The sequence below is a fragment of the Amblyraja radiata genome, chromosome 3 (assembly GCF_010909765.2).
Source record: "Amblyraja radiata isolate CabotCenter1 chromosome 3, sAmbRad1.1.pri, whole genome shotgun sequence".
Lineage (NCBI taxonomy): Eukaryota > Metazoa > Chordata > Chondrichthyes > Rajiformes > Rajidae > Amblyraja > Amblyraja radiata.
In genome coordinates, this window is record NC_045958.1 from 34,795,275 (window position 1) to 34,821,036 (window position 25,762).

Sequence of the window (25,762 nt, forward strand, 5' to 3'; positions counted from 1 at the left end):
GTCGGTGGCAGAAGCGGCCTGGAGGCGGGCGACTTTATGGTCCTTGGTGGAGTTCTGTTGGCCCAGGAATCTTTTGTTGAAGTTGTGGATTTGCCGTAGGATGAAGAAGAGTTGGGGTCCGTTGCAGGTCTGGGTGAGTGAGGCCCGAAGTATCGGGAGAGTCAAAGCGAGGTCCTGCTGGTGCCGGCGCATAGCAGCCAGAGTAGATCGCAGAGCATGGAAGGAGAATTGCCGTGTATGGAGGCAGATAGCCAGTCGGTATCTATAGTCCGGGTTGGGTCCGAACTGGGAGATAGAGAACTGGAGCTGGAAACCATGAGGTACAAGATGGAGGCGCAGGCAAGTCCCGACAAAGCAAACGTGGCTGTGGTACCAGGTCTGGGTTAGGATGTGGCCGTAGAGTTTGCCACATCTTCCCATCTCCTCCCCGCTCCCTCCGTAACTCCCTGGTCAATTCGTCCCTTCCCACCCAAACCACCCCCTCTCTGGGCACTTTCCCTTGCAACCGCAGGAAATGCTACACTTGTCGCTTTACCTCCCCCCTTGACTCCATTCAAGGACCCAATCAGTCTTTCCCAGGTGTGCCAGAGGTTCACCTGCACCTCCTCCAGCCTCATCTATTGCATCTGCTGCTCTGGAAATCAACTTCATTGTTTGCCTGAAGATAGACACAAAAAGCTGGAGTAACTCAGTGGGGCAGGCAGCATCTCTGGAGAGAAGGAATGTGTGATGTTTCAGAACTAAATACAGGAGAGGGAGATGGCCGTTCAGAGGAGCGCAGCAGCTAGTTTGTGACACCAGCTTGGTTCTGAAGGTTATAGTGATAGGTGACTCACTAGTTAGGAGGATGGACAGGAGATTCTGTGGCAGCAAATGGAGCTCCAGGATGATGTGCCTCAGGACACTCTGAGTTGAAGGTTAATATTCAACCATATTCAAGCGGAACAAGAGTAACCTGTCGGCCACGTGCCAAGAATGATATATGCTTCCTAAAGCCACGTGGTTCATTTAAAAAATAAAAACCCAACATTTTCATGGGCATATTTACTTTTAGGAGGTTTTCCAACGTTGAAACTGAACAAAACTCAAGCAGGCATGAAGGCATTTGAGTTCAGCTTAAGATGAAAAAATTGTCTTAATTTGATCCAAGTTAAAACAAGCAGAAAATATTTTTTGGGACAATATGACCAGTGTTATAAAGGTTATTAAGGTACAACATTTTTCTCTATCATTAATCATACTTACTAACATCGATCGTGGTCTAATGTTACTGGCAATGCTGGCAAGACAAGTGCTATTAGATTAACTATTATGCTTAGTGATCTGTTCTACTCTATTCATAGTGTTTATATTATTTTGAATAAATATTCTCGGTAGTTTATAGCATATAATGTTTTGATGGTGCTGAATTTACTGCTTTCCAAAGACTATAAGAGGACAAGCAACAAATTGGAACAAAAACTATTTGACTCCTATTTGACTCCTAGAATTGCTTCATTGTGTAAATAAAGCTTCTCTCTAGTTTATAAGGAAATAAGAAGTGATATTTGGTGCAAAGCCAAGAAGAAATAAATAAGAAAAACCCAAAATATAGATGTGCACGCTGGCTTACTTTGTTGTGTCTGATGCTTCTTTTAGTTCTTCATCCAACCTGTGGAAGAAAAAATATGAAGAATAACAAAAAAATCTGTGTGAAGCAAGATTCACATGAATGTTCAGATCCTTCCAACTCAGAATGCCCACAATAGCATTCATCTGTCATTATTTAACAATATTCAGATTGCAGAAAGATAATCCCCTCACACAAAAACCGTAACACACAAGATTGCATGCTTATTAAACTGTGCCGAAAGTGTAGCCATCTTGTCAAATATTGTTAATATTCAGCATTTAGTAACCTGGCAAAGCAAAATATATTTTTTCTGGGTTAGTAAAGGAATGAAAAAACTTCTCTCAGTAGCTCTGGCTTAAGTAGGGATGTCAGGAAATGACCCAATGACCCAGGGTCTCCTGCAGTACAATCTGTTTCTGATTAATGCTCACCTTCAGAATGTTGATGGTGGAAAACTCAGTGTTTCATATTACCTTAAATAAGATGGGTGAATACTTAGGCGAGTGGCTCAGGCCACTCTTGTTGGAAATGTTCATCACTTGACATTTACATAGCAAGCATACCACTTTCTACTCACTAACCTTGCATGAATATTCAGATCCTTCCATACCGTATCTCCCTCAGCCTCGCAAACCTTTGAATTCTCTGCAACCTTTCATGGTCTTGGGCTGCCCCTCATCCCACAATCTTTGCTCTACCATGCTATTTCCGTGTCCATTATTTTCTCTACTATAGACATTGCTCATTCATCGTATTGCTGCCCATCCTAATGTCTCTTCCTTCTGCTCAGTATCAGATTTTTCCCTGCTTCAATTTTGTGAAAGGCCTTGGAATAATTTACAGCATTGAAGGTGCTGTCTGTTACTGCCTATGAAGCTATGCTCTGGTATTACATTTTCTTTCTTAGGAGGAGACAGAAGAAAGATAGATTAGCACATTCAAGCAGCTTTAGCTTATTGTTGAGCATAAGGTTAATTTTCTGCAAAGGAGGCCAATGCTACAGCATATGACGCGGCTTGAAATGCCATAATTTACCTCATCCTTCTTTTTTTACACTTTTCTTCTTCACACCTTTTAGGAAATAAGTCATTAAACCAAAGTTAGGAAAAGGACATTCATAAAATAGATATGCAGGCAGCAGAAATCACCTTCAGGACATAAATTGAAATGAATGAGATATATTTATGATTTAATAAGAGGTTATGATTTTGACATAAAGACATTTAACAATTGCTGTAATCACAAAAAGGCCATGGGGCAAATGCCATCTATGTCACAGATCTACAAGAGTATCTTGGTTTTACACGTTGAAGTAAGAATCTGTATACTTCACAGCAAACTATTATAGTATGTGGTACCTATTTTTTCATTGACTTACGTACAATAGTTTGGAGAAGAAAGTTTATGCACATAAGGATGGTAAATATGTTATACTGTCTTTACATTGTACAATCAGTCATTTAAGTATATACATGTCTTATACAAGGCCTGAAACACTCCTTAAAGGGCCTGTCCCACTTGGCAATTTGTTCGGCAACTGCCAGTGTCATATCAGTGTCTCCAAAAGATTTTGAACATTTCGTAATCCAGCAGTGACAAAAAATGTTGCGACATTTGAAAAAACACCGTGCGCCATATGTCATCACACCTCAAAATTTTCAGTGACCTGATACGCAAGTCAATGATGCCGGCAGTCGCCGAAAAAATCGCCATGTGGGACAGGTCCTTAAGAGTATTTATATTAAAAAGTTAAATTAAATATTTTACATTTTGAGTGATCTTTTGCAACCCAAAGCTTTAAAAATCCTGTATAGGCTGGCAAAGGCACTTCCTAGGAAAAGAAAGGTTACTTGGAGTCAATTTGTCGAGTAGAAGATGGTGCATCAATCTCTTAAAAGATTTTAATGATAGTGCCTCTCATGCAAAATTCTGAATGAGCATGTGTAAATTTTATTGGAGTTATGCTCAAAATAATAACATACCTTTCCTTCTGATTGGTGCTAATGAACTTTCTGATGATCTGCTAAAATTTAACATGTAACTTGGAGTGCATAACATAACCATCCACAAGTACCAAAGTTAACACCAATAGAATTTCAATCATTATTCATGCTCAAGTAATGGTTCCCTTGTATTGGATTTCAGTCCACTGTACTGACAAGCAGGGCTGTGGAGTCAGTGTCATAGTCGTTGAGTCAGTCGGAGCAATTTTGGTGCTGCTGGAGTCGGAGTCGGTTAAAAAGTCCCGACTCCGACCTCAACATATATTTCAGAGACTACGTAAATCGGAAAAAAACCCACTTTTAAAACATACAACACACGTTATTTCCACCCGAGAGAATGAGAAATCACAACGGTGCTGCCATCTGATGGCAGAATGGCGAGAAGCAAAACGTAAACAAACGCCATCACCAGCTGATTTCCTTCTCAACAGCAGTAAACACTAGTCTTGGCAAAGCGTCAAGGAACTTGGTAATTTTTTGTCAATACAAACCATAATTTCTACTTTCAGTGGGATGCTTGACACAATATTCTAGGTTAAAAGGTTAGTAAGGGGTTGGGTAAAGAATGGAAAAAAAGTTTAGGGCTCATTTAGGTAAAAGTATAGTAAACACCGACTAGCCTAAACTAACTGGGTGCTGCTTTCCCTTGACCCCCCCCCCCTTTAATCTAACCTAAACTAACAGGGGGGGGGGGGGTCTGCATCCCCTTGACCCCCCTAATCCCTTCCAACAAGTTCCCTCAAATTACTAAATTATTACCAATGAACAGAGACTACTAAAGTGAGTTAGTAAAGATAGGTAAAGTATGTCAGTTCATCCACTGGATTTAGAATTATTACTAGACTAAGTGCAGACCCGTTGGGTCCCCCAACGCAATATTCCACCACACATCCGTTCCCCCAAACGCAACCCGTTCCCCCAACTCAATATTCCACCACTCACGCATAGCCCCCAACTGTGCAGGTGCAGTTCATTTCCTCTCATCCCCAGCACTCCCTCCCCCTCCTCTTCACCCTCCCTCTTCTTTTCCTTCTCCTCCTCCGCTTCCCCAATCCCTCCCTCACCTCCCCCAATCCCTCCATCACCTCTCCCTCCCTCGCTTTCCCCTACCCTCAGTCACTCCCTCCCTCCCTTCATAACTTCTCTCCCCTCCCTACCCCCCCTATCCTTCTATCCCCCACTTCCCTCACCTCCCACTATCCCTCCTCACCTCCCCCACTGCCCTCCTCTCCCTCTATTCCCCACTCCCTACCTCCCCCACCTCTCCCTCATTTCCCTTCTTCCCCCACCAGACATGAGACAGGAAAAAACCTGGGTGTGTGGGCGGGGTTGGAGGGGGGAGAGAAGTCGGAGAAAAGACGGGGAAGATCCATGGGTGAGAAGGGGGTATCACGGGGGTGGAGCCAGCGAGGGGAACCAGAGAGGAAGGGGCTGGAGCTGGCAGTGCGATGGGGACTCACAGCGGGCGCTGGTCATTGGTCATTCTCCTCCGCCGGGATCAGAGTCTCCGCTTTCCGTTTGGCGACATCGGCGACATCTCTGACTCTGCGCCGGACTAGGCCGCTTCCGGACCCTCCGAAATTGTGTCTGGTTGGAGACCTCTGCCGGCCATCCAGAGCGTCCCTCAGTTCCAGTAAAGATGCGATTGCGCAAGAAGGGGCGGGCTGTTCCACAGAGTGACAGGAGAAGAGACTAATCCGCGCGGCGCTGACTGGTAGAGGAGATCGATCTGCGCACGCGCGGTTTTGAAGATGATTAAACCTCGTTAACTTTTACAATAGACCATCGAGCGGAACAAAACTGTGTGCACTCGCAGCACAGGAGAACGGCGAGCGAGCTGGTGAAAAATCGTGGCGCTATCGCATACCGTTTTTGCACAAATAGAAAAAAGGCGCAAACCGGAATTTAGCAAGATCAGAGTTTTAATTATGTATAGATAGATACCTAGTGGTCGGGGTCAGAGTCAGAAACACATGAAATCAAGGAGTTGTTATGTTTAGAGTGTGTTTTCTTTTGTTTTTTAGTTTTTTTTCAGTATTTTATGTGGGGGGAAGTGGGTAGGGTAAGGGGGAAACCGTCCGTCAGTCGCTTCCTGGCGAGGATGCGGCTATTATCCGAGTCACGTCCTCGGCCCCCCTCGCAGCCTACCAGCTGGATTGGCGCGGCCTTTCCTGCCGGGACCGGACCAGAGCTTCAGCAGCGGCGGCGAGGCGCTGGAAATATCGCGGAGCAGGCGAGGCCTTCCTGGGATCGCCGCCTGGAGCTCCGGAGTGCTGGGCCGCTGCTCCAACATCGCGGAACTGTGGGTGCGGAGCTCCAAACGTGGGCAGCGCTGACTCTAACATCGCGGAGTCCTGGGACCCTTTGCCGGGGGTCGCCAGAGCGAATCTCCGCCCAGCGTGGCCTGTGGACATCGGGAGCCGCGGACTCCGGTGGAAGGTGGCCGACGAGAGGTTCCCGGCGAGAGGACCTGAACATCGGGCTGCCCGTAGCGCCAACTACGGGGTGCTCGGGAGGCCCAGACCACGGGTGAACATTGGGGAATATCGGCGAGGAGGTTGACTGGACTTTGGTTCCTTCCCTCACAGTGGGGAACTTTGGTGCTGCTGTGGGGATGTTTGTGTTGTGGACTACTGTGTTCTGTGTTTTGTGTTTTTTTTATTTTAGTTTTTTTGTATGACTGTAAGGGAAAAATGTTTTTGTCAATAAATTAAATTGTAAATTTGCCATTTACACAACACGTAGTTTAAGATCATCTTTAATCCACATACAGACTTAACAGCATGTCAGTAGTCACTGCAACCTGTCTGCTACCGAACTGCGTAGCATAGGAAGTAGGTGTTAATATAAATGATACAGTAAGGCGGGGTTAGTGACGCTAACCTATATATGATTGGTTGCATGCATAAGCCAATCTACATCCTTCCCCCTTAAAGAGTGAGTATAGTGAGTATACATGCCATTAAAGTTAAACAAATTTGCCGTATCTATCAGGCGGTCTACTGATGCGGCCCGAACGCGTACGGACCAAGCCCTCTCCTCCTTCACGGGAAAGATTAGAGGGAGGGGGTGACTCCGGAAGCGGCGGGAGAGGCTAGTGGTGGCCGAAAGGGGAAGTGTGCAGGAGGGGTAACCCTGTGGTTAGTCACGGCCGCTGCTCATGGAGGAGTATGGGACATGCGAGGAGTGTGGGGCATGCGGGGATCGGTAGAAGGTTCGGCAGCGAATGGCTGGAACTGAAGTGGTGGAGCATAGAGTCCGGCTGGCGGCGGACGGGGTTCTCGTACAGCAAGCATGTAGGAGTGAGTACGCGTTTGACTCCCCTTGCAAATTAATTGGACTGGTGTCGGGGGCAGTGTTGAGCTTGAATTGGGAGTCGTAATTGTTATCGTCTTGCAACAACATGTTTAGATTAGGTCTGGGACTGAAGGGCTTCTTCCCACAAGAACGACAGGCAGCAGAGAAATGGTTTAATTTCTTGCAATAGTTACAGGCCTTTCCATAAGCAGGACATGGTGATTGCCTGTTGTACAGATAATTACAATTGGGGCATCTTTTGGGAGGCTGACTATTAGGTGCAGGGTTGGCCTGGGCCATAAATCTTGTGTTTTCTGTCTGAGCTCGCGGTCTATTAAATCCAGTTAGATTAATGGTCTTGGTGTCTGCCCCACGCTGACTATTTAATGGGTCAATGATTTCCCCAATTCGACAAGCGGCTTCATCTAAGGTTAAATCAGGTTTACGCAGGAGCTCAGACCACAGCTTTTGATCATTCATCCCCGTCACCAGAAACTCTCTTGTTAGCTGGTCGGTCATGTTTTCGAAACGGCACCTCTGGGCCATATATTTTAAATCTGAGATGAATCTTTCGACAGGTTCACCTGGCAATTGTCTACGGGGAAAGAATCTTGACCTTTCCAAAATGTGATTAGAGGGCAGGTCACAAATCTCACTAAATTTACGTAACAAGACATTGGGGTCGTCAGCAGATTCTGCGGGTGTAACTACCTGATTGTTGGCGCCCAGAATTTCTGGAGCGTATCGGAAAGTCCTGGATCGTTTCATAGCATCTGGGCCAGTGAGGTTAAGTAGAAAGGACGCTTTGACAGTGTCTGGTTCATTTCGATGCACAATGTTCATGTAGTGTCGGTAATCCATTTCAAAAGTAGCCCAGCGCTCACCGATATCCGAATCAAAGATAAGCTGTGCAGGCTTCCGGCAGGAGGAAGCCATCGCGAAACGTGAAAATAAAAACTTTGCGAAAGAAAATAAAAACCGATATACAGGAGAAGTGTGTTAACCCATTGACACCATGTAAATATGACAATTACACAACACGTGGTTTAAGATCATCTTTAATCCACATACAGACTTAACAGCATGTTAGTAGTCACTGCATCCTGCCTGCTACCGAACTGCGTAGCATAGGAAGTAGGTGTGAATATAAATGATACAGTAAGGCGGGGTTAGTGATACTAACCTATATATGATTTTTATTTTATTTTTTTTGTATGACTAAGGGAAAAATAATTTTGTTGTCTATTCATTAAAAACAATGACAATAAATTCAATCAAATCAAATCAAAGGCCATATTGAGTCATCCATATATATCATGGACTTGCTAGCTGATCATTACAAACATTTAATAACTAATCAAATAAATGTAATTAATCATGTCAATTATTATACTTTAATTTTGCTAGCTCTTCATTTTAATAGCACATATCACCACCGCCAAATGATTCAAAATGCAATCCATACTGCTGTTAATTAAAATAAAAATAATTAAAGGATAGGCTTGGTTAATTCACAGTCTAATCATGTTTGTCATTTTAGCGCTGTTTTTAAATGGCAGTTTACCATATTTGTGATGTTATATAAACCATGCTAATGCTGTAGGAATCAGTGTCACCTCTGATCAGTGTAACAGTGCAAGGGAACTAAATGAACACATACCTAATCAAAATGACAGAATGTCATTAACAATTACATTTCTACTCAGATTTTCTTGTTGAAAACCGTTGGGCTCAGCCATTGTGCAATGGCAGTCCCACCAACGTCTTCTCTATTTCCTTTCTGCTATAAAGTCCCAAAGCTGATGTAAGATAATGGTATGTAGATTCAAGACTTGAGGGCCTGAGATTTCGGGAGATGTTGGACAGGCTAGGACTTTATTCCATGAAGCTCAGGAGGATGAGGGGTGATCTTACAAACGTTTACAAGATGGGAATAAATAAGATAAAATGCACAAAGTCTTTTACACTGAGTTGGGGAATCAAGAACCAGAGGTCATAGGTTTAAGGTGCGAGGGGAAAGATTCAATAGGAACATGAGGGGCACATTTTCCACACAAAAGGTGGTGGATATATGGAACGAGCAGCCAGAGGAGGTAGTTGAGGCTGTTACTATAACAACGTCTAAAATATATTTATTACAAGTACATGGATAAGAAAGGTTTAGAGGGACATGGGCCAAACGCAGGCAGGTGGGACTAGTGTAGATGGTCAGCAAGACAAAGTTGCATGCTCTATGACTATTATTAGTTGCATGTTAGTGCCCCAACGCTGTGGAGTAGAATTAGTAATCTATACAAATTTTCAAAGCCAATTTAAGGATTGAGGCCAATCCTCAAACGCTGATTACAACCAATGGGGGGACTGAATTGACCTGATTTTTTTTTAATTCAACAAGCCTGAAAAAAATTGTAAAACATGATCAACAATTGGTTGTGTGTACGAAGGGAGAGTGGACGCTGGCGCGGTTTAGCTGCCGCTGCTCTCTCTTCACATTTTTGTCTTTGGATCGAATTCTGTCTTTAATTTGTGTATTGGTGATGTGTTTATTATTTATTTTACTCCGATTATATGTTTTTTACTCTTGTTAAATTCTGTAAGGTGTCCTTGAGACTTTTGAAAGGCGCCCACAAATAAAATTTATTATTATTATTATTATTATTATTGTGTGGCAGTTCAGAAGAACATTTTTAAAATCTTAGATGGAGGAAGAAATTAAAAACAGCTTGGGCAAAATACTAATCTGAACCAGCACTCAGCTACACAAATTAACTTTATAAATTGGAGATCATGTGAAAGATTCAAATTGCATAAATAACAAATCCTATAATTTACAAATGAAACAATCAGTCTTTATTTCTTGTAACAATATTTAGGAAACTAGGTCAACAGGTACTCCAATACTTTATAGTAAATGAAACATTTACTATACAGTCAGTAAATTCATCATGTAACAAATTAAGGATGCAAGTTTTAATGGAATTATATTCTTTTAAATGTTGACTAATAGGTGAAACCTGAGCTATTTCAGAGTTTTTCAACAAACTATAGATTTTTGTGGCAGTTTCAACAAACTATAGTTCTGATGACGCGCCCCCCCCAACCCGTCAAACTCTCCCCCCTCCCTCTGATCGCTTCCTCTCTGCCTCCCTTACGCTCCCTCTCGCCACCCTCTCTCCTCCCCTACCCCGTGCCCCTCTCTGTGCCTCTGTGTCCCTCTCTGTCCCTCTCTGTGCCTCTGTGTCCCTCTTTGTGCCTCTTTGTGCCTCTGTACCTCTATGCCCCTGTGTCCCTCTCTGTACCGCTCTCTGTGCCCCTCTGTGTCCTTCTCTGTGCCTCTGAGTCCCTCTCTGTGCCTCTGCGTCCCTCTCTGTGCCTCTGCGTCCTTCTCTGTGCCTCTATGTCGTTCTCTGTGCCTCTGTGTCCTTCTCTGTGCCTCTGTGTCCTTCTCTGTGCCTCTGTGTTCCTCTCCCTCTAGCCCCCTCCCTCTCGAGCCGCGCCTGTGAGTTGGGGGCTATGTGTGAGTGGATAGGGCGGGGGATGGGGTAAAAGGAGTGAATGAATATTAATCTAATATCAATGGGGATGGTTTGTGTGTGTGTGTGGGGGGGGTATGGTTAGTGTGTGTGTGTGTGTGTGTGTGTGTGTGTGAGGGGTTGGTTAGTGTTTGTTTGAAGCCGCAGGCCGCCCCCTCCCCCCACAACCGCGCGTTGAGGGGATGGGACCCAATGGGTCCCACTTGGACTAGTATATACATAAAAATAGGATGGCCAGGTTACAGTTTGTCAAGAAGTACTTAAAAGAGCAACCACAGTTCTGGAAAAAGGTCTTGTGGACAGATGAGACGAAGATTAACTTATATCAGAGTGATGGCAAAAGTAAAGTATGGAGGAGAGAAGGAACTGCCCAAGATCCAAAGCACACCACCTCATCTGTGAAACACGGTGGTGGGGGTGTTATGGCCTGGGCATGTATGGCTGCTGAAGGTACTGGCTCACTTATCTTCAATGATGATACAACTGCTGATGGTAATAGTATAATTAATTCTGAAGTGTATAGACACATCCTATCTGCTCAAGTTCAAACAAATGCCTCAAAACTCAATGGCCGGCGGTTCATTCTACAGCAAGACAATGATCCCAAACATATTGCTAAAGCAACAAAGGAGATTTCCAAAGCTAAAATATGTTAAATTCTTGAGTGGCCAAGTGAATCACCGGATCTGAACCCAATTGAGCATGTATTTTATATGCTGAAGGGAAAACTGAAGGGAACTAGCTCACAAAACAAGCATAAGCTAAAGATGGCTGCAATACAGGCCTGGCAGAGCATCACCAGAGAAGACACCCAGCAACTGGTGATGTCCATGAATCGCAGACTTCAAGCAGTCATTGCATGCAAAGGATATGCAACAAAGTACTAAACATGACTAATTTCATTTACATGACATTGCTGTATCCCAAACATTATGGTGCCCTGAAAGGGAACACATATACATATACTACCCTTAAAAATAATTATCATAGATTATATTTCAGAAAAGGATCTTGATTTTCTTTAAAATATCAACACTAATGCCAATGAAATATGTAACCAATATCTAGTGAATGAGAAATTCATTACTTACTCTCTAATGGTATCTGGTATCTGAACATGTTGCATAGGGATCAGCTCCTCCAGTTCAGCTAGGCTACTGACATACCTTATCTTACTGCTGAACTTTGAACTGAAAAGCAAATAGATACATATTTATTTTACGTTTCAAAGCCTGAGAAAAAAAATAGTACTGAGCAATTCCTCTATAAAAGTTCATGAAAGGGGCAAGACATATGCAAACTTGGATTTTTACCATTAATTTCACCTCCTCTTTATCTTAGCATTGCAACGTTTTTGCTTGGAGAAGCTAAAAGGACTAGATGGTTTCAATATTATTCCAATATGCAAAATGTCCCTTGTCTCCAAACATGCTTCATCCTCTTCTAAATAAAGTGAGGGGGCAAAAGTGAGTGTTGTTGCTATTATTGAGGAAGTCCTTGGGAAGCGGAAGGGTCTGAAGGTGCGTAGGTCGCCTGACCCAGATGGACCATTTCCCAGGATCCTGAAATAAGTACCTGTTGAGGTTATGGAGGTATTAGTGGTGATCTTTCAAGAATCAATAGTCAGGAATGGCTCTAGAGGACTGGAAAATGGTAAATATTACTCGACTGTTTAAAAAGGGATGAGGTCAAAGAAAGGAAATTATATGCCAGTATGTCTGATTTCTGTGGTTGGTAAAATTTTAGTACATTATGAAGGACGAGGTTTCTTGGAAACATATGATAAAACATATGATAAAATAGGCCAAAGTCATCATGGTTTTGTGAAGGGGAGATCTTGCCTGACAAATCTATTAGATTTTTTTGTGGAACAAGCAGAATAGACAAAGGAGAGTCAGTGGATTTTGCTTTCTTCGATTTTCAGAAGTGCTTTGATAGGGGGGCTGCTCAATAAGATAGGAGCCCACGGTATTAGATGGCAGAATAGATTGGCTGACTTATAGAAGGCTAAGAGTGGGAATAAAGGGGGTATTTTCTGGTTGGATGCCAGTGGCCAGTGGTGTTCCACGGAAGCTGGTGCTGAGTCCACTACTTTTCACATTTAATGTTAATAATCTGCACGATAGAAATATTGGCTTTGTGGCCAAGTTTGCAGAAGATACAAAGATAGGTGGAGAGGCAGGAAGTGTTGAGGAAGCAGGGTGTCTGCAGAAGAACTTGGACAGGTTGGGAGAGTGGGCAAAGAAGTGGAAAATAGAATACAGTGCAACAAATTGTATGGAACTGCATTTTGAGAGGAGGAATAAAGGCATAGACTGCTTTCTAAATGGGGAAAGGATTCAGGAATCGGAGTTTCAAAGGGACTGGTGAGTGCAGCATTCCCAAAACATTAATGTACAGGTTGAGCCGGTGGTCAGGAAGGCAAATACAATGCTAGCATTCATTTTGAGGGGACTAGAATATAAAACCAAGGATGTATCGTTGAGGCTATACAAGGTGCTGGTGCGGCTGCATTTGGAATAATGTGCGCAGTTTTGGGCTCCATATCTGAGAAGGACCCTCCAGAGGAAGGTTTTGAAAATGATCATGGGGATGATTGTGTTAACATATGAGGAGTGTTTGATGGCCACCTGGGCCTGTACTCACTGGAGTTTAGAAGGATGAGGGGCGGATCTCACTGAAACCTACTGAATAATGATAGGCCTATATAGAGTGGACATGTAAAGGATGTTTCCAGTAATGGGACAGTCTAGAATCACAGGGCGCAGCCTCAGAATAGAAGGATGTACATTTAGAATAGCGATGAGGAGAAATGTCTTTAGTCAGAGAGTTGTGAATCTGTGGAATTCATTGCCACAGACAGCTGTGGAGGCCAAGCCACTGGGCATTTTTAAAGCAGGCCAAATTACCTAATTCTGCTCATTTGCTTATGGTTATATGTAAATAGAAAAAGGATGCAAGGAACTGCAGATGCTGATTTAACAAAAGAAACATACAAAGTGCTGGAAGAACTCAATGGGTCAGGCAGCGTCCCTGGAGGACAAGGATAGGCGATGTTTCACGATGGTACCTATTCCCATTGGGAATTGTGACCCTCTCCTAAAGGATCAATTCAATTTTTTAAAAGATGCTCATCTCCAAATACTAAACAGCTGCAGCTGCAATGCAGGGTACCCATTTGCACATCTTTCCTGGTCTTTTTTAATTTGTAAGTGTTGATCTATGCTGGTTTTGCTCTTTAGAAACATAGCAAATAGGTGCAAGAGTAGCCCATTCGGCCCTTCAAGCCAGCACCGCCATTCAAAATGATCATGGCCCTTGATTCTGTTAGTCCAGAGAGCTATATCTAACTCTCTCCTGAAAACGTCCAGTGAATTGGTCTCCATTGCCTTCTGTGGCAGAGAATTCCACAGATTCACAACTCTCTGGGTGAAAACGTTTTTCCTCATCTCAATCCAAAATGAATACCCCTTATTCTTAAATTGTGACCCCTGGTTCTGGACTCCCCCCAACATCGGAAACATTTTTTGTGCATCTAGCCTGTCCAATGCATGAGCCATGTTCTCAGTGAATGTCGGTGCCGGCTCGAAGGGCTGAATGGCCTACTCATGCACCTACTGTCTATTGTATAATCCCTTAAGAATTTTATATGTTTCTATAAGATTCCCTCTCATCCTTTTAAATTCCTAATGAATACAAGCCCAGTCAACCCATTCTTTCAACATATGTCAGTCCCGCCATCCTGGGAATTAACCTGGTGAACCAACGCTGCACTCCCTCAATATTGTGGCCCCGAATATTATGGCGGCGCTGGCTTAACAGCTGCGGCCCACCTGCAGTCCGTCTGTTTTTTTCTTTCGTTTTGTTCATTGTCATGTTTTAGTTAATTTTGTTTTATTAAGTTGTGTATGTGTGTGGGTGGGGTGGGAGAAACATGTTTTGGTCTCTTCCTTCGGGGGATGCGACTTTTTCTTCGGTCGTATTCCCCGTCTCCGTCTGCGCCGAGGCCTAATGGCGGAGCTGGCGACATCGGAGCTGTAGCAGCAACAGCGGCGGCAGCGGAGACCTGACTCGGCCCCGAAACTGTGGTGGCGGCGGCGGCAGCAGCGGAGACCGGACTCGGCACCGAAACTGTGGCGGCGGCAGCAGCGGCAGCGGAGACCTGACTCGGCACAGAAGCTGTGGTGGCAGCAGCGGCAGCGGAGACCCGGCTCGGCCCTGGAGCGGTGGCGGCGGCAGCAGCGGCAGCGGAGACCCGGCTCGGCACAGAAGCTGTGGCGGCAGCAGCGGCAGTGGAGACCCGGCTCGGCCCTGGAGCTGTAGCAGCAACAGCAGCGGCAGCGGAGACCTGACTCGGCCCTGGAGCTGTAGCAGCAACAGCAGCGGCAGCGGAGACCCGGCTCGGCACAGAAGCTGCGGTGGCGGCAGCAGCAGCAGCAGCGGCGGAGACCCGACTCGGCCCTGGAGTTGCGGCGGAGGCAGCAACCACCCGCGGAGTTTGAACCGTCGCCTCGGCGCAGAGGGAGAACAAAGGGGGAAGAGACAGAGACTTTAAGATTTTGCCTTCCACCACAGTGAGGAGGTGTTTGGTGAACTCACTGTGGTGGATGTTAAATTTGTGTTGATTGTGTGTTTTTGCCATTTTTAAAAATTATATGTATGACTGCAGGGAAACAAAATTTCGTTCAGACCGAAAGGTCTGAATGACAATAAAACGAATCTAATCTAATCTAATCTAATCAAGAATGTCCTTCCTCAAATTAGGAGACTAAAACTGCACACAATTTACTCTTCTATTTATATGTTATTTCAATAAATCCCTAATTTAATGAAGCGGTGGCAGACAGGAAAATTTGATTATGATCTGTAAATGTACACCTGGAGGAGAAAGATCTAACGCAGGCAAATGGGATTAGCATTGGAGAGAGTGGGAGGGGTGAAGAGAACAAAGGGAATGTCTGTAGTAGGGCGGAGACATGAAGGAGGTGGCCAAAAGGGCTTGTTTCTGTGCTGTATGATTCTGGTTCTCATTAATTCATGAATGGCCTCAAAAACGAAGATCACACCAAGGGATCTGCTCAGGCAAAAAAGGCATTCAGAAAGTAGTTAAGTGTAGGCAGAAATTCTGGACCAAAAATTATTATAGATTAAATAATGCCTGTGCAAAATTTTGTTAATAAGAATAAATTGACTAAAATAATCTAAAGCTATTAACCAATTTACCAGAGCGGTGATTACCATGGTGATTATTATTCAAGGGCCTCCACACCTCATGGAGGATTTTAAAATTTGAATACATTCTCCTGAGGCTTCATTGTGTTTCCAGTAAGTAAATCTCCTCCAGGTGTTTTTTGGTGCACCTGTTTGATTTTTTTTCCCCCCAAAGTAAGAAACAGCACTGAATTGCTAATAAATATTGGATTACAGAAATACAATGGTAACATTAAACTGAGGAACAATAATCCCTTTGAATTATTTTTGCTTTTATTTGACTTTTGCACAAGACCATTGCAATATGCTTCCAAAGCCACCTACAGTATTTAATAGGTGAATGTGAACAGTTGAAGAGAAATTAAAAAATATAATTATTGCAACTGCAACAACCTTGGTCTCCACTTTAAGATAGACATTTCCTTTGTTCTCTTCACCTATCCCTCTCTCGGAAACTTAAAAATAACACAATTCTCATTTCTCCTGTTCTACGAGGATCATGATGACCGGACATCAATGATCTGAAACATTGACTGATTTTGCTGCCTGGCCTGCTGGGCACTTCCAGGACTTCCTGCTTTCACTTAGAAACTAATGACATGACCGAACAAAGTTAACATAGACTTGTGAAAAGTAAACATGTAAAAAAAATCTGTTCAAAGATTGTTTCAAGTTTTACCCATAAAGGGAAAGCAAATGATACGCTGTTGTGGATTTTAGGTGACATAATTCAGCGCAACACACTAGTGAGAATTAATAAACACAAAATAGAGTAGGGGCTTTTTTTGGATGATGGTTTAAGAGTTGCAGGGTGTTGTAGAACTGCTGATCATACTGAACAGCAGAGCTGGCACAAGCCGAATGGCCTAATTTTGCATCCATTTCTTGTGTAAGTACAAAGTGAAAGCTGTTTGCACACCATTACATCATGTATACACACGGTTTTCTTAGTCTCTTTAAAGTGGAGAATGGACTATTATCACCTACCTAATAAAAGGTCGAGTAACAGCAAGTATCGTCCTGATAAACCACGATGGGTGGACAATTATAAATGATTTCAAATTCTTTCTTAATCTGTGTTTTAAAGAAATACATAGTAATATAATTACATTTATTATTGTTTAATATACCTGTTACTGTTTATCTTCCCTTACAATACGATCATTTGGAAATGACATAGAAACATAGAAAATAGGTGCAGAAGTAGGCCATTTGTCCCTTCGAGCAAGCACCGCCATTCTATATGACCATGGATGATCATCCAAAATCAGTACCCTGTTCCTGCTTTTTCCCCATATCCCTTGATTCCGTTAGCCCTAAGAGCTACATCTAACTCTCTCTTAAAAAACATCCAGTACATTGGCCTCCACTGCCTTCTCTGGCAGAGAATTCCACAGATTCACAACTCTCTGGGTGAAAACGTTTTTCCTCATCTCAGTCCTAAATGACCTACCCCTTATTCTTAAATTGTGACCCCTGGTTCTGGACTCCCCCAACATCGAGAACATTTTCCCTGCTACTAGCCTGTCCAATCCCTTAAGAATTTTATATGTTTCTATAAGATCCCCTCTCAACCTTCTTAATTCCAGTGAATACAAGCCTAGTTCACCCATTTTTTCATATGTCAGCCCCACCATCCCAGGAATTAACCTGGTGAACCAACGCTGCACTCCCTCAATAGCAATAATGTCCTTCCTCAAATTAGGAGACTAAAATTGCACACAATACTCCAGGTGCGGTCTCATCATGGCCCCGCACAACTGCAGTAGGACCTCCTTGCTCCTATGCTCAAATCCTCTTGCTATGAATGTATACCTTTTTCTTTAACTTTCTTAAATTCCATTCACAATTTGAATGACCTAGCAGTAAATAGCAAAGTTTAGTTTAGAGCATGGAAACCTTGGGCCACCAAGTACATGCCAACCATTGATCACCTGTCCATTCCTCTATCTCCCACTTGCTTTAGGGGGGCCTATAGTTAATCCCATCAGAGTGCTTGCACCTTTCTTATTTTTGAGCTCCACCCTTATTGTTTCAGTGGATAAACCCTCCAGTTTATCTTCTCAGTGTGCCGCAGTGATAATCTCCCTGATTAGTAGTGCAACTCCTCCGCCTCTTTTCCCTCCCTCTCAATCACTTCCGAAACAAGACATCTGAAGAAGGGTCTCAACCCGAAACTTCACCCATTCCTTCGCTCCAGATACTGTCTATCCTGCTGAGTTACTCCAGATTTTTGTGTCTATCTTCTGAAACAACAAAACACTGATATAGTGAAAACTGCCAATCATGCCAGCACGGTTTTGCATTTGTGACAACATCATAATCCCAAGCATTGATCCAGGTTCTAGTTTCCTCTGCTTTCTTCACAATGCTTCTTGTATTGAAATAAACACACTTCAGCCCATCAGCATCACCATATTCCTTCACCTCTCTCCATCTGTCCTTCCTTTGGGTTTTACTGATCCCCATCACTCCTTCCAATTTCTGACCTGCAACTCTGGTTCTCATCGCCTTTCTAATTTAAACTCTCCCGAGTAGCACTAGCAAACCTCCCTGCAAGGATATTGGTCCCCCCTCCAGTTCAGATGCAAGCACTCTCTCATGAGCAATAAGAATTATGAATAACGTTGGATATCTTGAACATACCAATTTAATATTCTTAAAGTCACATACACTGAAGTTCACTGATCAGGTTAAATTTAAGACTGCGCAAATCATGTACAAAGCAAGAAATAATTTACTTCCAAGAAACATACAAACACTGTTTATGGAAAGACAGGGTGGGTATAATTTGAGAGGGGAACATAATTTTAAAAACTCAATGTCAGAACAACTCTTAAAAGTATGTGCATAGCAATCTGTGGTATGAATTTGTGGAATGGTCTGGAACAAGAGATAAAACTTAGCACAAGCATAATTCAGTTTAAAAAGATGTACAAAAACACGTTTAAAAGGATATTGGGATGAGGATAGGTGATTGTGAGTGGGATATTTGTATACTGATTGTATTGGGAAGGGTGATTATAGAGTGATGGGTTGTATATATGACTAAGATACTGTATGAGGGTTTTTTCTTTTCTTTTTCTTTTTTTCTTTTTTGTATGGCTTAGTAAATATTTGATTAGTGTATAAATGTAAATAATTTGGGTACATATAGTGGCTGGTGTACATATGGTGTACATATAGCTGCTAAATTTGTATAAGAGAATTACAAGCAGTTGAATAAGGGGTGGGAATTAATAAGCTTTGGCTTCTTCCTGCTCCTTTTTGGACACATACGATTTCATTTATTTATAGATATTGTTTATGACACTTTATAAATATTTTTGTTTTGTTTTTTGTATGCTGTTTCACACTTGCTTTTTATTCTTTTATTCTGCCCGAAATAAATAAATAAATAAATAGATAAATAAATAAATAAATAAATAGATAAATAAATAAATAAACAGATAAATAAATAAATCAATCAATGTTCCGGTCACCATTGCCCCAGAAGAGATCCCAATGGTCTAAAAATCCGAATCCCTGCCTGTTGCACTAGCTCCTGAGCCTTGCATTCAATGGTGGCGCAGCAGTAGAGTTGCTGCCTTACAGCTCATACAGTGCCAGAGACCTGGGTTTGATCCCGACTACGGGTGCAGTCTGTGCGGAGTTTGTATGTTCTCCCCATGACCATTTTCTCTGAGATCGGTTTCCTCCCACACTCCAAAGGAGTACAGGTTTGTAGGTTAATTGGCTTGGTACAAATGTAAAATTGTCCCTAGTGTGTGTACTCGGCGTGTACTCGGCGCGGACTCGGAGCGGACTCGGTGTGTACTCGGTGTGTACTCGGTGTGTACTCGGTGCGTACTCGGTGGGCCAAAGGGCTTGTTTTTGCGCTGTATCTCTAAAATTATTGATTATGATCAATCAGACTAGTATCTATAGGTGAACATGATTACTGACAAGTGGTGAGCACAACGACTAATTCAGAGACTAGGCTTCAGTTTGCGAAGTTAAATTGATTTCTCTGTTTACCAAGATCATGTGGAAATTAAGTCCCAAGTTTGCTGCTGGTTTGGGATCGGAATGGGCGTGAATATTTCTAAAGAGGTTGATTGTAATGAAAACAATAAGTTAAAAAATACCTGCCTTCTATCAATCATTTGATAGCACTTTTTCATCCAGTTAAAGCCTGGCATCTTTCTTCGTGGAGTCGCTCCATTCAGATAAATGATCATGTAGTCCTCAGCCACCAAGAGCTCTAAAGTACTTATCACATACCTGTCACCAAAGAAAAATAATTTTCATTACAGACCTTACTTGTTGCTGACTTCAATTCAGTTACTACCTTTAGAATTGTCGGAATGATGTTAAATACTTAGCAAAACAAATGTCAACTCGACAGAGAGTTTGAAACTACAAAGCACAAGAACAGCATAATTTACAACTTGAAGGCCTTCAGCAAACTGCTTTAGCTGAGGATAAAAACGATTCTTCTTCTGCTCAACAGGTGTATGGCCAAAGTTCAGCCAAGATTAAAGTACTGTAGGATTACAAATAAGGGAGGCACTGCCAATCAATGACATTGCAAGAGGAAGATGGAAGGACCCTACACCTCCTGACACAGCGCTGGGTGGCAAAGTCCATTGGCCACAGCATACTTACCTTGGATTGTGGTTCCATTGAGGAATGCCGGTGAGCTGATCTCATAAATCAGTTGGTGCTGACTTCCATGCCTATGCATGAAACTGTGGGTGTCAGACCAAGCTGAAGGTCAGAGGCTAATGCATCAGAAACCAGAAATTATAACTCCCTTTCCTTTACTGTACGACCTACTCAGTGTTTCCAGCATTTTATTTCTTAAACGCCAGTTTGAAAAGTTACACCTCTACGCATTTTAATTTCCATTCGTTATTACTCAAGTACAATTTCAAACCTGAGAAAAAATGTTAATGCATTTTCACTGATATTGAACTAATTTTCAATGGTAATGAATTGTGACTGATGGAATTCAGTTAATTAGAAACAACATCCGTCTCACTCTATAGGATTCCACCCATTTCCCACTGAAAATACTAATTAAAATATTTTATGCATAGGTTAATTATCTTACATTTTCATTATGTCCAATTCACACATCATTTTGTTCCGTACAATTTGTTTCAATTTGTTCCAGCAACATTTATGGGACAACCAAACTGACATAAAAATAAACTAAAGGTAGACACAAAAAGCTGGAGTAACTCAGCAGGACAAGCAGCATCTCTGGAGAGAAGGAATGGGTGACGTTTCGGGTCGAGACGTCTGAAGAAGGGTCTCGACCCAAAATGTCACCCATTCCTTCTCTCCAGAGATGCTTCCTGTTCCGCTGAGTTACTTTAGCATTTTGTATATACCTTCGATTTAAACCAGCATCTTTCCTACACAACACATCATAATAAATTAAAATTTCAGCTTTTATTCCGAGCCGGAGTGTCTAGTATACTTAGAACATAGAACACAGGAACAGGTGCTTAAGTCCACAATATCTGTGCCAAACATGATACCAAGTTAAATAGTAAGATTAAACGAGAACTTACCAGTTTGAAGTTTGATCTTTATTTTATGAGGAGTAACGTTGAGAGATTACGTGAAGTGCCCGCCAGGACGCATGCGTGTTAATCTTCAAAGCAGCGGTGTGAAATCACAGACAACAGTAAATGAACTGAACACAGTAAGATTAGAGAAATAGGATACCAGTTGAACTTTATAATCGAGGGTGGGCGTGGAGGGCACGTAATCCCTCAACGTTACTCCTCATAAAATAAAGATCAAACTTCAAACTGGTAAGTTCTCGTTTAATCTTACTATTTTACTTCGGAGTCATGTGAGTGACTACGTGAAGATTTTAAAGCTCTGTGATTTCATGCCGTGGAAACGAGTCCAGGCGTCATACACTGCATCAGTAGGCCAATGATGAGTGAACATTAATATTGCATTCAGACATGACATAGATATAGACATATTGATGCTATTAATGAACAATAGTGGCAATAGTAACCTCCTTCAACCTGGAGGGAGTATGAACCATACCTAACATAGAGTTGGCAAATACCCCTGATCTGGCAATAGGTTTATTCTGAATATTTGGACAGATCAATTGTTTGACCATCCTGCAGCGGCTAGGATGTGGTCCATCCCTGCTGCTGACGTATAGCGGTCCTGGTGGAGTGAGACTCAATGTCAATGTACACTCCTGTATATGCCAGACCCATATAACCCTCTGGAGAAGGTTCGTAGTGATTCCTTCTAACGAGGTTTTATGTAACTAACAATATTGCTAGTCAGAGTCTATAAGGCTCTTAGGAACCTTGACATACTGGTGTAGATGCGTGATCACACGCAACCCAAGGTCCATGGGATATGCAACATCGAGTTTGGTCTTGTGTCCCTGTCTACTCTGCTTGACTAATCATAAACAAAACATGTTATTATAGCCCGCAGATATGATCATCCTATCCAGTGCAGCAATGACTGGACCCGTAGCGCTGTACTCAGCGTCATGGCATAATCATTAGTATGTGAGTTTGACCATGGACAGGGATGTTGCTGGTGCCCATCGGCGAAGTGATGTAGCACAATGTTAACAACCCATATCTCTGCGCCCCTAGGCCTGGGAGGTCTTAAGTTGACGATACCCTTCATAATCTAGATGTCAGAGGGTGAGACCGAACAGAGTGGTTTATGTTCTCCGCAGCCAAATGATGAGGAGGTGCTTCAGGCACTGTAATGGAATATTAACTTAATGTCATAATCCCATAAAACTGAATTTCAATGTGTCAGTCACCCGTGCCGAGTTAAACGTAAAGAAGCATAAACAATACTTCCCATCTCCTATGCGGATTGCTGCTATTTGGTGCTATCCCTGCAATCTGCAGTGAGCACTCCAAATGCTTATGGGTTGACAACCCGAGCCGCAGGAAACGATCTCTCAGAGTCTGTAAGTCTATGAATTGATTATATCATGCAGAGGATGGTTTCAACATCACAACTGAACCAGCATCTATTTTATCCGGAAATAACCATGTAAGGTTTTATGCTCATTCCCCGCCTCAGCGGGAGCCATAGGTATATAACCCAGGCAGGCACTATGAAAACCCGGAAGCGGGAATCTTGCTGAATTTTGCAAGACCCATCTATTGAGGCCAAATGGAGGAAGATATAAAAGAACATTCCCCCCTAGTGTAGCGAGAATGCACCCTCCAACTGTTGATTGAGCCTGGATGCAAACATCTCAATTGTTAGTGTTCCATCGATCCACAGTGTCATTAAATACTTTGTGATTGCACATTCATTCTGTGTTGTCATTGATTTTGCATAATAATACATCAGTGCTAAATGCGGTTAGGTAAAACTATCACCGGATACTTTGATTTGATTGTACCTTTGTGATTAACATATACCACCACCAAAGTGTATTACCTTGGACTTGAGCATGCAGATTATGCATATCCACACACCCTTTAATGCACAGAATGCACCTGGTGTCCATTGGCAGTTGATACCATGACTGAACACTTGATAACTCATGCTAATCCCATCTGCCTCCGTAACTAGAGATGGTATTAGTAAATTTCCCATCTTTGGGCAATAGCATCAGTTTGGAAATGACTGAAGATTTACTTATGAGAGGTTTTAGTGGAGCAAAGCTGTCCATCATTGTGACTTTGATAGTTACAGCTGAAAATAGCAGAGGTCTAATCTTTTGTCTCAGAGCTGATCCCAGACAAATAAATGGATTGATTGTATCCCAATAATCAATAGTTTCAGTTGGTATCACCTTAATTTAAATTTAACAGGATGGGTGAGAACCAATTTCTCAAATATAGCTATGTGGCTGATAAGGCTAATTTAGTAAAATACAGTATGTTCAATATCATCCAGATTGGCCATGCCACTTATTTGTTAGCTCTGTGCAGTTGAAGCATTGATTGTAGTGATTTGGTAAATAATCTGGAAACTGGAGTTAGCCCATTTTGCAACGCCACTGAGTGTATCATTGCCTCATCCAGTTAAATTTCAAATATCTTCAACCCTGTGAGCGGAAATGATCACATGGAAGTTATTCAGAAATGTCTATACTGTACATGCGGGTTGAGGCTGTTGACAATGATCAGTCCACATCCCATTATTGTGAGCCTGCCTTGAAAGGCAACTCCAACCATACCTGTGTGCAGTATAAACTAATCTTATGTTATCCCAAACCAGTGTAAATATTCAAACCAGTTTAATATTACCAACTTGCATCCGTGACAGGAGACATCATTGATGTGGCTCCATACCTTTATCCGAATGGGAGGACTTATGCAACCCGACCCAGGAGCTGCTTCAACCATGTGTGCATGATTTTGCACTTCTGCTCCTGGGAGGTAGAGGAGCTCGAGTACGGGGTTGGCGCATCTTGCAGGAAGGCAGTTCTGGACTGTGGCCTAAAAAAGACCTTTGTCCTGGTTGTAAGGCCTTCAAGCTTTCACCAGCTTCAGTTCATCGTGGTTTGCTGGTGGGTGCGTAGGGGTGCTCCCACCGGAGATGTGAGGTCTTGCGTGATGATGTGGCCTTCCTGAACCCGACGGCCCACGTCAAGCTCCTGCTGCTGGTTGTGTTGTTCCTGCACCCCCTGCACACTTGTGGTATCTTCAGCCAAACCCCTGTCTTCAGAGTCAGCCCAGAAGTGACTCCTAATGCTCCCATCTGTCGAGGGAGATGCGTCATGCAGCCCTCAATAAGGTGCTGCTATGGGCGTCCTAGGACCCCATGGGGACTAGACTCCATATACCGGATCATGTCACATTGGAGCTTCTGCTCCATCAACCGCTCCATGCGGGATATGCGATCACAGCTTCTCCTGCCGGCGGTGAGTCTTCACAGCCCGACTCGTCCGAGTCTTCGGGCCTGTCCGACTTCTACTTGGCCTTCCCACCAGTCTGTGGTGTCAATTCCGACTGTGCAGGTGCCAGGTCGGAGAATGCTGATCAATAGCAATCCAGGTGCAGTCTACCGCTGCTGACTGCCCACAATTCCGCGGTCCTCCGCGGTCAGTCTGGATGCGGTCCATTCCTGTAACATATTCTCACAAAATAGCACAAAACGACCTTCGAGTAAGGAATTTACGTGCATGTCCTTTTTAAACCTTCTGCTGCGAGGCAACGCTTCTCCCGAGCCTGGTCTCGTGGTCGTAGTTTGTTGCAGCTGGGGTTCCCTCTGTGGTCCTTGTAGAAAGGCTTCCATTGTCGGGTTATTTCTCCCCCAAGCTTATTCTCCGCGGTCCCTTATAGCAGGGCTTCTCCGCGATGTTCTCCAGTTGGGGCTTCCCCCCCCCTCCCCTGATCTGGGTATCCCCGCAGTAACTGCAGCCGGGATATCCCCGCGGGATAGCCGCGATTTACAATGTCGGGGGGGGGGGGGGGGGGGGATCCTGCTTCGGGGGGGTATATGAAGCCACTGGTTTTACCAGGGCTCGGTAGGCGACTTACCGCCGCCCGCTCCCCGCATTCCGCAGTCTCTGGAGCGGTTCTCCTGGTGCCACCGGCACCAATATGAAGCCGCTGGTGCCACCGCCAGCGGCTCAAAGGTTAATTCATTGCCGCTCGCTACCGCATTCCGAGCGCCTAGGTCCGTGGGCGGAATTCCCCGTGACCGGGGTTCCATGAAGTTTGTGACTGGGGTCTCCCCTCCGTCCCGACTTCGCCCCAGACTTTTAGCAGGACCTCTAAATAGAGGTTCCTGCAAGAAGATGTAAACCTGGAAAGTTTAAAAAAAAACTTACCTCAGGTCTGTTGCTGGCAGGAGAATCACGTCCACCCTGCCAGTCGTAACGCAATGCGATAGACGATATGACACGCATGCGTCCTGGCGGGCTCTTCACGTAGTCACTCACGTGACTCAGAAGTAAAATTAATCTTCTCTGCCTCCATGTGATCTATATTAATATATTAATGATCTGGATGAGGGAATTGAATGCAACCTCCAAGTTTGCGGATGACACGAAGCTGGGGGGCAGTGTTAGCTGTGAGGAGGATGCTAGGAGGCTGCAAGGTGACTTGGATAGGTTGGGTGAGTGGGCAAATGCATGGCAGATGCAGTAT

At 43.5% G+C, this 25,762-nt stretch overlaps 1 protein-coding gene across 7 annotated transcripts in view; it reads right to left on the reverse strand.

Annotated features, from left to right (window-relative positions):
* The window catches only part of prune2 (prune homolog 2 with BCH domain), a 318,918-nt gene that overhangs the window by 13,896 nt on the left and 279,260 nt on the right, over window positions 1–25,762 (reverse strand). For 5 of the 7 annotated variants that reach the window (XM_033017577.1, XM_033017575.1, XM_033017573.1 and 2 more), the window contains 5 exons: window positions 19,788–19,919; window positions 16,644–16,730; window positions 11,537–11,635; window positions 2,648–2,683; window positions 1,613–1,651 (listed from right to left, as the gene is read on the reverse strand). In XM_033017577.1, the coding sequence (XP_032873468.1) occupies window positions 1,613–1,651; window positions 2,648–2,683; window positions 11,537–11,635; window positions 16,644–16,730; window positions 19,788–19,919 (393 nt within the window). The remainder of the gene's footprint in view (window positions 1–1,612; window positions 1,652–2,647; window positions 2,684–11,536; window positions 11,636–16,643; window positions 16,731–19,787; window positions 19,920–25,762) is intronic. The other 2 variants (XM_033017576.1, XM_033017574.1) reach the window with 1 other exon arrangement.